General features: G+C 40.1%; 1 protein-coding gene across 17 annotated transcripts in view; it reads left to right on the forward strand.

Annotated features, from left to right (window-relative positions):
• The window catches only part of PTPN5 (protein tyrosine phosphatase non-receptor type 5), a 77,692-nt gene that overhangs the window by 52,876 nt on the left and 11,352 nt on the right, over window positions 1-13,464 (forward strand). For all 17 annotated transcript variants that reach the window (XM_071427794.1, XM_071427788.1, XM_071427782.1 and 14 more), the window contains exons 7-11: window positions 1,304-1,493; window positions 4,315-4,399; window positions 6,713-6,792; window positions 7,281-7,418; window positions 10,767-10,877. In XM_071427794.1, the coding sequence (XP_071283895.1) occupies window positions 1,304-1,493; window positions 4,315-4,399; window positions 6,713-6,792; window positions 7,281-7,418; window positions 10,767-10,877 (604 nt within the window). The remainder of the gene's footprint in view (window positions 1-1,303; window positions 1,494-4,314; window positions 4,400-6,712; window positions 6,793-7,280; window positions 7,419-10,766; window positions 10,878-13,464) is intronic.

The following is a 13,464-nucleotide window of genomic DNA, read 5'->3' on the forward strand; positions in this document are numbered from 1 at the left end:
ATAACTAGAAGTGGGACAATGAAAGCAATTGCTTGAAGTTCTCAAACTAGCTACAGTGCAAACACTCAAGATATAAACTTGTTTTCAGCATACACATGTCCTTGAGAAGACAGACATCATTTGAGGTTTGAGCTGTGTCCTGACAAACTTCATTTACATTATACATTGGTCACTTTTCCTTTGTTTGGTGTTGTGTTACCTACCTGTGCCTCTTTGGCATCCATTCTGCTTTTCTCTTACCTCCCTCTCATTCTTTAACCACCTATGCACTTAAAAGGGTGATCAGCAGCTAAATTCAAACACCACTGAATGTTGCTGAAGAAGAAATAATCTCATTTCTTCATGCTGAAGAACTATTAATGTAGGTAGCCTCCTCTGCCTTGAAAGAACCAAAAGCAATCTTTGTCAAATGCATCTCTTTTGGGGGAGAAATGTGGTAGCTGTTCAGTAGCACACAGGAGGGTGAGGTGAAATCCTTTGAAAGGTGTCACTAAAGATTCCATGTCGGCCACTGGTGGCATTTCCCCATGGCTGTGAATCATAGTAGGAGGCTGGCTGCAAATTCTTTTGGACAAAATCCTGAGTCCAGGAAAGGGTTGTGATCCAAGTGATGACTTCTATCCTCTTTGTGAGTTGGTCATGCCTGTGTGCCTACATGGTTTTTAATAGCTCCTCTAACTAAATTTTTTGAGAGGAGATTCATCAAAAATAGGTTTACTGTGTAAATGCGTAGAACCTCTACCTAGTAATCATCATATTGTGTGGCTTTATTATTATGTTAAAGAAATTTAAATATAGATTCACTGACAGCTTTTGAATCTCACATTTGTCTATCATATGTGAGACTAACAGAAGTGCTTTAAAACTTTATTCATAATAAGCATTTTTACTTATTTGGTTTGTTGTGTGGCTAACTTACACAAAAAAAATTCTACACTTAAGAGTATCTGTTTAAAATGTGACTGTTAAAGTATTGGCACCTTCATTTTACCCTTCTTATGATGTGCAGTTGTGGAAAGAACATTTTTCAGATGGAAAAATTATTCACTGCAATTGCTTGGCTTTTTGTGTCTCTGTTGAAGTTGAACTGGCAGTTTATCCCAAGACCTTACCCCAGTGATGTTTCAGTGTACAAAATCATCTTCTGGTTTTGTCCACACAAGAAGCATCACCCATTTTCTTATAGGTAGTGACCGAAATGTCCCCATCAGAACCAGCTGGGTGATTTCCTAAAGTTGTTCATCTTTCATTGCTGGCAGTGATGGGTCTGCTGTAAGCAAACTTTGACTGCTCTGTTTTGCAGGAGAGGTTCAAATGTTTCACTCACACTGGATATGTGCACCCCAGGCTGCTCTGAGCAAGGCTTTGGCTATGTCATGTCCCCACGGGAGCAGTCAGCCCGGGAATACCTCCAGACTGCCTCGAACATCCTGACTGAAGAGGAGCTGCACAAGAAGGCACTGGATCCTTTCATACTCCAGGCAGAGTTCTTTGTGAGTGTCTGACCTCTCTCTTCTAGGAGCATCAATAAATATGGGATGTTGTCTCACCAGAGAAGACCTTGGTATTATTTTCTGCTAGTCTAAAAGTAGTGCACACAAACTCTGCTTCTGCCAGTGAAGCATTTCATGCAATTCCCAAATTTTTCATTCCTTTAAATTACAATGTCTGAAAGCTTTCAGTAATGTTGTCACGTAAAAACTAGAGAATTGATTCTGGCAAAACCAACAACAAGTCTTTGTTTCACAGGATTTTAATTTTTTTCTTTCTCTGATGTATATTACCTTTTTAACAACAGCAACAAAAACAAAAAAATCTTTAGAGTTCAGAAGAAAAGCCACATTTCCTATAAGCATAACTTCTGGAAAGATGTCTGGAGTTGCCCTAGGAATGAAATTAGTCCTAAACCACCCTTTTTGCTGTTGAATACTTAATGTGGAGCTACTTGCCAAATCTAAATTTTCTCTGGTTACCTGACTCACCATGTGGCTCTGTCATTTAGCAGCAGCTATAGAAATTATTATTTCTGGTGTTTTTCTCTGCACAAAAATAATTCACTAGCTGTAAACTACTGAAGTTAATACTGCCATGTCAAATATCCTCTTAAGCATGAAATCTCAGCAGAGCAGAGGAAGATTGTTTTGCAACATTACAGCCCTTTCAGCCTGTCCTCTTCATGACCTCTAAGTGTCTGAAAGGGAAAGACCACTCTGATTGTCACTTGCTGTCCTCCCTCCTTGTGCCGTTTCGGGGGGGGGTTTCCCTTTATGAGAACAGGGGGATACTCTGGGCTTCTGTTTTAAAGTAGAACACAAGGTATCTGTGGTCCTTAATTCCTTTAGTGTTGTACAAGATGAAGGAAAGCAGCTTCTGTGTAGGCAAAGCCCTGATTCTTTTAAAGTATCTATTGCTCCTTTAGGGAAGGAATGTTCACTTGGTGTCTGAACTGACTGCTGGATTAGTCCACATACAGATTCACCAGTCTTTGAGCTATTCTGTAGCTTTCAAGCAAAGAAAATAATGTTAGATGTAGACTTCGTTTGTCTGAGAGATTTTGAATTAGGTTTCCTGGTGCTCCTAGAATCATCCAGCAGCCAAGCCATCCCCAAGCTATTTTCATTCTTTAATGAAAGAACACAAAATGCTGTGCAATTCAAATGTTATTTCTATAATTAAAAATTGTAAACCAGTTCTTTTTTATGAGCAGTTACCACCAGCTAGCTCTTAGTGTGTTTTCATTCTGTCTAACCTACTTGGTTTTCAAAGTCCAGATCCCAGATGAAGTAAGCAGTTGTTTCACTTTTTCAAGAAAAGTCGAGGAGCACATTAACAGGGCTAAATCCTGAAATTCATATAAGATTTAGAGTTTCTATTCAGACAGCAGTCCTGTTGATTTCACCAATAATTGGCTTGTGTAGTGAATGACTTAAGACCCAAAAACAGCCCATGGAGCTTGGCTCAGGAAGAGTTTGGGTTGACTAAATACCAAGGAACAATTGAGAAAAATATGAAGATTTTGTTCCTATGCAGTTCTCAAAATTGATAGAAAATTACTTCAACAAAACATTTTTGTCCTTATTTGCCTCTGGTTAAAGCCAGCAGTGTGCCCAGTGCTTTGTAAGAGGTGGAGTTCAGATAGACTTCTAAGGTTCCAGGACTGACCTCAAGTTGTTCCAGGGAAGATTTCAATTGGATATTAGGTAAAAATGATTCACTGAAAGGAAGAAGTACTGGAACAGGCTGCCTGGGGAAGTGGTAGAATCACCATCCATGAAAGTGTTTGTAAACATGTGGATGTGGCACTTAGGGACAAGGCTTAGCAGTAAACATGGAGGTGCTAGGTAAAAGATTGGACTCAATGATGTTAGAGGTCATTTTCAGCCTTAATAATTCTCTGTTTCTCTAGTCCATAGTTCTGCTCATCTTAGGTTTTTCCCTCACTTGCCTCACTCAACCCTGATTCCTGTTCCCAGTCTGTGCTGTAGTGGTCTCTCAAATTGATGGTGCAGTAGCTGTGATGACCAGCTCTGCCTCCTGGTTCCTGTGAGCCATCTCTCTGCTGTGAGCCTGGTTAACCCATCCCTTCTCTTCACCTGCCTTCCACTCCAGCTGCTGGAAGGTTCCTGTTTGTTCCCACCTGGCATTAGCCCCTGATTGCAGGGGATGAGCAGTGGGGAACAGGAACAGTGAGGAAGCCCCTCCATCTTTGTGTGTTCTTTGCATCAGGAATGGGGAGTGTAGGCAATCCCTGCACACCCCTTTGCTGTCCTTTTCCATGGAGCTTGGCAGCACGATGAGCAAAGCAGTGACACTCCCGCAGCTCCATGGAGTCGGGTCAGCACACCAGCCTGTCATCATGTGTGTCATACTTTGTTGCTGGTGCAAGTCCCCAGCAGATTATTACCTTCCACCCTCAGAGAGGAAGCGATGTGAGTCAGAAAGGATGGTCCATCCTCTTGGAGCAGCGTCTTGCGTTCCACCTCTTGCATCGCTCTGTGCCTACACTTGCAATTCAGTTCTAATAATATTAGGAGTGAATATGTCATGCGTGTTACTCAATGAATTAGTCACTAGGAGCGTTTTTACATGAAGGATTTCAGAAAAGAAAGTGACAGAAAAAGGAAACATCAATCATACTTTGGTGGTAAGTTGCTAGAGGTACTGTACAATATGTCCCAGCTGACTTCATCACTTTGCCTCCCTCGCAGGTAGGACGTAATGGGCTTGGGGTTTTTATACCTCCTGTGAATCTAATAATACTACTGACTGTCTCTTATTTTTCGTGGGTTTTTTGTTTTTCTTTTCTTTTAACAGGAAATTCCAATGAACTTTGTTGATCCAAAGGAATATGATATTCCAGGCTTAGTGCGTAAGAATCGCTACAAAACAATTCTCCCAAGTAAGTTTCTGCTTTTTAAGTCACTGAGGCAGGGTGGTTTATTCCACATGCTGGAGGGCTTTGCATTTTCCTTTCCAGAGTGCATGAAGTGTACTGTCACCACAATATATTGTCCAAAAGCCATGTTTATGGAGCAGCAGCATGGCTTCAAAGCATAAATCAAATTTCCCAAGAGGTACAGAGCATGAAGAACCGAAATGCTGCTGATCCTCAGGGAAATGTAGGTTTTTTAGTTATTAGCATTGCATCATTTGGTGCTGCTTAAAAGTTGTACCCAAGAACTTGGTTTATTAAGATGTTAGTTATTGATTTCTTTGATTAAATTTCTTTTGAAAGACCAAATTCTAGCAGCATTATTTTCCTGACTGATGTTTTTTCAAATGCAGACTGAGAATATTGGGAACTGGCCTGATGGCATTAAGATGACACAGAAAAGTATTTTTCTTTTCTATTATGCTAGTTTTGTTTGTAGGCAGGAGTAGGAGTTTAGAGAAAACAGTTTGGTACAAATTTTTACTAGTGTCATCATTTTCCCCTCTCTCATACTTTGAAAAGTGATACAATTGGATGTCATGCCTTTTTTCTTTCCTCTAAGCTGTTGTTGGAAGGTGGTACCATCACTACAGTAGCCTTTCGAAAAATCCAAAAGGTTCAATGTCAGGTTAACAAATACAAGTGCAGTAAAGTCAAAAATGTCCTCAGCTATACCTAGCAGTCAATGAATCCAGATTGAAAATGGTTTCAAAAAGTTTATTTTTATGTCTACAAACTCCAGCAACTGCAGCCTGATGTGTGAAACTATTTTGATGACTTTGTACTCTACCTCAGACCAGAAGTGTAAAAGAATTTAACAGCCTTTCACTATTGCTGTGCTAACGGTTGAGGTGATTCATTCAACTATTAATTTGCTGTTTTTGCTGCAATGGGAAGATTGAAAAAGTGGATATTGATTTCAGATGCCCAAGGTGCCAGATCTCTAAGTGATCTGTATATTCTGAATTTGGTACCTCTTCATCTCAGCCATATGGGTATCTGCCAGCAGCCACTGTTGTCACTTTGACCTCTTCATCTCAGATAACTCTTTCACTCAGCCATCTCTCTAAAAGTTAACAACTTTATTCTGGCCTCGTTATGATCTGAGCTTTTTTTTCTGGAAGAACTTTTGGCAACTTTGTTCCTGACTGTGGCCACACAATGGCTTGATATTGCTGAGGAAAGGAGAGGGTCTCTTATCCCAAGCCATTTCACAGGGCTTGGTGCTGGCAGCAAAGAGGGGTAGAAAGGAGACCTAAACATTCTCTTTACACTTCAAATCCAAAGATCCCAGAAAACATCAATCTGGTCTGTTTGAGGACAGCATTTCATGCTGCCTCTGTGTTTGTAGTACTGTAAAAATTACTGTGTACTCTGTCCTTAATATGATATTGGGTAAAGCACAATTTTTGCATAAATCTTATTCTGCTTTCTAAGTCAGCTGAAGTTTTTTATGAAAAAGGCACCTGTGGTTTGTTTTTAACATTATCTTGGTCATATACACTGTTGCTGTTTGCTGAGGCCTCTATCAGGAGGATGTTTCTTGTCAATGATAACAAACTGGGTAGCACTGGTAAAAGTGGATGAATGTGGGCCTGTGTCAGGTCCCATTAAAATCAGTGAAACAGTCATTGACTTAGGTAGGAATTGGACTGAACTTCTGAAGTGGAATAATGTTTTCTTTTGTCATCTTATTAGAACAAGAATTATGCTTCATAAACAGCCTCAATGAAGGAGACTCAAGTACTGAAGAGACTTAAAATGCAAGAGACTGTTAATATTCTTTAATTTCTCTATAACCATTATATTTGTTAATAGCACATCTTGGAGTGTGGTTCATTGCAAGATGAAACTGGGAAGGAGTTATTGTCATCTGGCTTGCCTGGGTGCAAGAAATGCATGTTTATGTTTTGGTAGAAAAGCTCTTCGCTATCATTTCACAAACAATATTCTAATGTCTTTGAAGCCAGAATGAGTCTGTTGACCTAACAGATTGAGAAATAATTTCCTGTAGCAGAAAACTGCTTTTCCAGAGTCATGCTGAGACACTGACTCAGGACCAATTAAGGCAGGCTTCAGAGAGTGGGTGAAATTGTCAGAAGGCTGCAAATTACCCCAACCATTCTTTCCCTTTTTTAATAGTCTTAACATGGGGGTTTTCTAAGGCCACTCACATCTGCTGTGATGGCCATGAATGCATGTAAATGTCTTGCTCTACTAAATAATCTTTTGTGTCTCCATCCTCTGATAAATTATTCCTTATCTCCTTACACCTTTCAGATCCTCACAGCAGAGTGTGCCTTACCTCAGCTGATCAGGACGACCCCCTCAGCTCTTACATCAATGCTAACTACATCAGGGTAAGAGCTCCATAGCCCAGTGTGTCTGCCCAGCCTCTATCAGCCACCGTTAATGTAAACAGAATTGCAGCACACACTGGCTTTTAAAAGCATCCTAGCTGATCTGATTGCTCTTCTCTCCTGTTTATCTTAGCTGAAACCCCAATTTCAAAGTGCACCTGTACAGATTCAGACCAGGCAGAAACATACTGCTACAGTTCCTGATGCAAAATTCCTTGTCAGCTGGCCTAACCAAGGCACTGGATAATCAGCCTGAATAAGGCTCATGACCTAGCCAGAGTCACCTCAAGGCTGTAGGACACTCTTTGCTGGAATTTCTTGAGTCTGTACTGTCTTTGCTCCATGTACACGTGTGCAGGAAAGAGATGGAGAGGAGAGCTGGTGCCACACAGTCAGCATTTCATCCAGGATAGCTCTCTGGTTTTTTAACCTTCAAGGTTATGGTGGACATCCCTGTTAAAACTGATCTCTTGTTCTTTTGTTGGCAGGGCTATGGAGGAGAGGAAAAGGTATATATTGCTACTCAGGGACCGATAGTTAATACTGTCACTGACTTCTGGAGAATGGTGTGGCAGGAGCGTTCTCCCATCATTGTCATGATTACCAATATAGAAGAGATGAATGAGGTAATGCTGTTACATCCAGTCTATATTTTTATCTGTACTCCAGGAGTTATTTTCAGCATAGACACTAAGCCAGCAAACAAAAGTTAGCTCAGTGGCCTGTGCAATCAGAGCCAGCATTAAATTCTTCAGGCTCAGAGAAGATGTGGGCTTCTCTTTCGCTTCAGTTTACTGTGAGTCCTGTTTTGCTGTCTGATTTCTCCTACTGTTGGTTTTGCCATTTTCCTTTCCCAACTGACCTGAAACCCCTCCTAACCCAGCTCTATTTGCAGGCAGCCTTTGAAGTTCTTTCTGAAGGAATCAAAAGCAATAGTACCCCATAACTGCTAAGGCTGAATATCTTTAATCAGTAGAGTTGCTGCTGCTTTATCTTGCATTTATTATGATTTGATGTCTACATGCACATCTCATTGAGGAAGTACCTGATTTCTGTATGATAATCAACAACTAGGGCTGACTTGGATATTGAGGACCTTCCCCTGAAAGAGTCTAGGGAATGCTTATGAAACACTGAAATAAAGATGCTGAAATTTTCTTTTTGCCACCTACCATAAATTAAACTGTAGTGATGTTTGTGCTAATCCACCTAAAGTGAATTCTTCTTTTTTTTGCAATTTATAATACTGCAGCCCTCCAACTGTTCATTACTTACCTGCTGAAATCTTTCCCCCGTAGCAGAGTTGCAAGAACTTTGTGCCTGGGCTTCAGCTCACAGACAGGTAGCTGAGCTCACATCTGCCTTTACTGGCAGTGTAAGATGTGAGAAAGTGGTCTGGGCATGTGTTGGGCTCTGCATCCTCCCCCACCACTAAGCAGCAAGGCTAGGTGGAGATATCCAAATGTTGTTTCTTAAGCTGCAGCACCACTGTATGTCAGGCTTGTCCTTGAGAACAGATTAGTAATTTAGGTTAGAGATTTTTGTTTGGAGAAGAAGCTTTAGATGCTAAGAAGGCAAAGAATATGGGCAAGCATCCAGCATACAGACAGAGTTGTAGCTTATCTGCTAGCTGGAAGCTTAGTGCCCATAATCATGCATGTGCACAAACCTTTAGCTTTTCATAGATATAAAATAAATATGTTCATGTATTTTTTTTCAACTTCATTGAAAAAAGATATGAACAAGACTGACACAGAATTATGATGCTTTGCAAGTTAAAAATGGTCATTTACTACAGCTGGCTCATTGGAAATGTCCTGTCAAGGATTGCTGAAAACAATGCAAAACATGCAGAGTATGTTGCTGATCTGAATGCTTTGTTTTCACTCAGGTTTTGAATTTGCACCTGCCTGTATCTGAGCAGCAGCACTGAAGCAATAACGTGCTTATTAATCAAAGTTGTCATTTTCTGGCACATACAACATTAAAATGTTGTAACATAGTTTGTGCACCAGAATCCTTTGCAGACTTTGAGGTTTAAAGAAGATGCAGAGGAAATGCTGGTCCTGAATGACATATCTGAAATGCTCTTCAACTATAGTTTTCATAAGAAGATTGTATAACAGGAAGGCAAAATAACCTTTATGTCTGGATTGCCTCCTACCTGCACTGACCAAGTGTTTCAACCCTCCTCTCAGTCATGGGAAGCAGTGCACTGCAGTGCTGATGCACTATAGAGTTGGAGCTTGCTACAGCCTGTATATCACAACAGAGCTGCTGAGTCTTTCCTGATACATTTTTTGTCAAAAATGTATTGATGTCAGCAATATCAGCCATAAATACAAGGTCCTTTCATGCAAACGTCTTCTATACTCACTCCATTTTTCTGCAACACTTCTATTAATAGATGAATAGCAGGACTCAAATTACATAGATTCAAACCCAAAAGTTTTGTTCAGCAATGATGCTAGTGAGAGAGACTTTGTGTTCTTTCTCAGTGCAATGGCTTCACTAATGTGAGGATTAAAAGCTCTGCACCTCAGCCCTCTGTCACTTCTAATCTGAATTGACAGACAGCCCCCAGAAATGAGTGGGCAATCTTACTCCACTCCTTTAAGCAGAGCAGTGTCTGTGCTATTGATAGCTGGTAGCACTCTCGACAATTTTTGCAGTGGATTCTGCAGTTTATGAGTAGACGAAGAAAAAACACAATCTGCATAAATAACTTTACAGAGACACAGTGGGCCACACTCCCAGTGGGTTATTAACTGATGTACTGTGCAGATGGAACAACTCTGATTCTCCCACACAAAAATTTTGACTCAGTAACTTAGCAAGGTACTTCTCTGTTGTTAGTCTTTCTCCTCAAGTGGAATTACGTTTGGTGGGGGAGAGAAAAATGATTCAACTTGTTTCCTCCAAGATTGTGTACAGCTGTGTAAAAGAGGAATCTTACAAGCATCATCTTTACTGAGGTTTGTTGAATAGCAGATACCTGCTCCCCTGTGATAATGAAATAGCTTCTTGCATTATCACAAGGGAGCCTTTTTCTCAGCCTCTGCCTGATTCGTGTCATTCCTTTTCCATGAACTAATTTGTGCACCATGTTGAAATGCCTGCCTCTGCCTTTGCATATTGATTAATTTAGAGAAACTAATTACAAAACCAGTCTTTTTTAGCCCTCCTTCCAGGATCAGAGGGACCTGCAAATTTGCACTGGCTCATCTCTAGTGTATCAGTACCACACAGTAGATCTGCAAATGGACTATAGTTTCTGTGTTTCCAAGTGTCAGGTTGTGACACTTGGAAACACAAACTGTGTATCTCTTACTGGTTTTTGGCAAAATCAAATGTAGTAGTCCAATCTCTCTCACAGCTACTGCTGCCTTTTACTTCCTTATTTTTGAAAGATTCTCACTGACAATTTTAAGTGAATTTTGGTACATAATCTATTTTCCTAAGCATCCCCAGTCATGTTATTTTGTGCAAAAACATATGCAAATTATCATTTTATATTCAGACAACATTGAGCCATTATAAAAAATAGAAAAGCTGTATTTTGTGTTTCTACATCAGTATATATGAAGCACAGATATATTGGTAACTAGCGTATATTATACTAATCATTATTATCTCGAGAAAAAGATTAATTTAAAACACAAGCACATTGCCACCAGCCTCTCTAATGAACCTTCAAAATGCACATCAGTTGCATAAAGATAAATAAGGATGTGTGTATTTAAAAGCATTGGTTAGTAATTACTTGATTTTTAATCAAGCAATCAGGCTATTATGGATGCAGCAAAAATCAACTGAAATGCGGTCCCTGTTTAGTAAGTGAAAGCTTGTACTTATTATAGAAACAAAATTTATTCACATTCATCTATGCATGTGCTATATTCAGTTTCAGAGGAGAAAGAAACCAAGCCTCCCTTGATACCTGCTTAACTGGATTTGTTTTATATTGCACACAGAAATGCACAGAATATTGGCCAGAGGAACAGGTCACCTATGAAGGAATAGAAATCACAGTTAACAGAGTCATACAAGCAGACGATTACCGTTTAAGGCTCATCACCCTAAAGGTAAATCATTACAATGTACTTACAGTAGCTTAGCTGTCTAAACCTATAAATGCAGATGTTCAAGGGGAGTTGTGTAGAAAGCTTCTGCACAGTGTAGTGCTGGACAAATACCACTTGTCATTACTGAAGTCATTGTAGCTTTGCCTAGTTCACCAGCATGAAAGTTAGAGGAAAATCAGCAGTCAGAGGTTTAGGCTGCATGTGTACAGTCTGAAAGCCACCAGGCCAGTTGTAGTAGTGTGGGGTTCACTGGGTAAGAAACCAGTGACTCATTCTATGCCTTTGTCCTCGGGGTTCATTGATCATTGAGAATGAAATGTCAGCTCACAGAGAGCTTCTTACTTTGCAAGTGTAGTTTTATATACCAGTAACCATTCTATCATCTTGTGGATAGAAAGTTTCAGTACTGGTTTAATTTTTTAAGAACTTAGATACTACTTAATCTAAAGTGCCAGAGTCCTACTTTACAGCTCTTTCCATTGCTAAGTTCTGGAATATCAAGCTACATGTTTTAGTAACAGTCTGTTTACATAAACTTCATGCATCTTTCATCTGCCACATCTACCCCGACCTCAGTATAACACAACAATTTCTTTCCAAGCTGGAAAAACTCTCCTTTTATCCAACCAGTTTCAAGTCTCTTCAGCCATATGCTAATGGGCAGAAAGCCAGCATATGACATCCCATGTCTGGATTCAGAGTGTAGAAAGTCTGTCACTCATGCTTTTGGCAAAGGCAGCAAGAAGAAAATTGCACTCCATGACAAGTGGGAAGTGAAGAATATCTACATGTTGCAGGCTTGCAGCTGATCTGGTTTTGCTTTCCAGTTAGACAATGGTTTTGTTTTCAGTACTAGTGGGTCAATGTCTCTTCCCTCCACCTTCAAATGTCAGGATGTCAATTGCTGAGTTCTAGAGCTGAAATAAAGATTACATTAAAGTTGCCTTTCCCTAGAGCTGTACATTTGCCATTTAGTGGCAATAGTTGAGCAGCAGCTCTGAACCATGCATATATTAAGTGACTTGGTAGTAAAAACTGGGAAAGCCATGAATTGACTTAACTTTGCCCTTAAATAGGAGTGTTCAGAAATACATGATTACTGCATGCTTTACGGAGTGGGCTGTCATTTTTTCATAGGGGACAAGATTTGTCAGGTTTTAGGAATTTAGAAAAAGCTCAGGCTATAGGCAAGGCTTGTTTTCTGTTCTCAGAGAAAGCTGCTAGTGTCTATCCCTGAGTCATGATTTCAGCTACAGAATACGTGCTGTAGACTTCAAACTGTCTATTAAATCTTAGCTGTTCCCAAGTCTTCTCAGTCCCAAGGAACCATCAATAGAGAATATTTTGTTCAAGTCAAAGCAGAAGTGTACAGAACCACAGAAGTCAGGCTGCTCCAAGCAGAAGCATAAAACTTTTAACACAGCAGACAAAACTAAAGGCATCCAGAGTTCATCACTAGAACTTTGTGTTTTCTGTTGCTGTCAACTAAATGATTTATGTAGTGATTCATGTTTTTCTTCAGATGACTTTTACTTTTCTCTCAGTGTTATTGACAGCATTTTTATTATAATTTTTCACAACTGAGTTAAGAATTGGGTGTTTATAACTTCTGTGACTCACACATAGTCACACATTCAAAAGCAACTGTGTTTCAGAGCAGTGTTGATCTGATTTACTGTAGTGAGTTTGAGTGTTATTCATGATAACTAGTTATGCTCTTTTAAACAAAGTATTTTCTCCCTAGGATAAATAACCTAAGGGCAGACTCTGTGCTATGATTGTAAGTCTCTGTTCTTGAAGTGAGCTAGACACAGCCTTAAGGATCCTGTGGCTATGCTTCAGTGAGTACTTTAAACCCAGTGTAAGATGGAACAACATCTCAATGAAGCTGAGCCTCCCTTTGTCCAGCTCTCTTGTTCTGATCCTTGAGCCATCTCCCATGTGCCCTCACAAGTGTTTGTGACTGTGTGCCAAGCCAAAGGGAGAAACTGATTGATTCTTCTGAAAATTAGTCCATCCAAGAAAGGAAAACGATTTAACGTGATTGTTTTCCCAATCTAGTGCACTGTGAAGCTGTGCAAAAGCTCTGTCATCCAAAGAGAAGGGTGGAAAATACACAACCACAGAGCATCCAGTGACTGACAAGCATAGGGAGGGACTTGGGAGTATACGTGACAAACTGTTTTTAGATTTTTGTGCCTTGTTCTTCAGAAAGAGTTATATTTGTCTTTTTTTTCTCTCTTCGACTCATCCAGCCGTGGTTTGAAGGGAGGGTTGTGGAAGCTAACACTCTTGTTCTTGGACCTTTTGCAAACATTTACTTTGCCCTGTGCCAGCTGGCTTGTGCAATGGCTGCAAGGGTAAGGCCAGTTCCCTGGGCACCATGTTACTATTTTGCACCTTTAGAAATCAGACAGAAGGATATCACTTTGAACACACAAAATCAGAAGCTCACAGCGCTACTTGGCACTCCAAAAAGGAAACAGCACATTTGCTATATTCATAACCATGCTGAGACAGAGAATCAGAATTTGTGTCTCTCAAAAAGACCTGGACTGCAGCTAGATACAATTCCCACCTTCCATAC

This window comes from Agelaius tricolor, unplaced genomic scaffold (genome assembly GCF_023055355.1).
Source record: "Agelaius tricolor isolate 1412-34295 unplaced genomic scaffold, bAgeTri1.0.p SCAF_5, whole genome shotgun sequence".
Taxonomy (NCBI): domain Eukaryota; kingdom Metazoa; phylum Chordata; class Aves; order Passeriformes; family Icteridae; genus Agelaius; species Agelaius tricolor.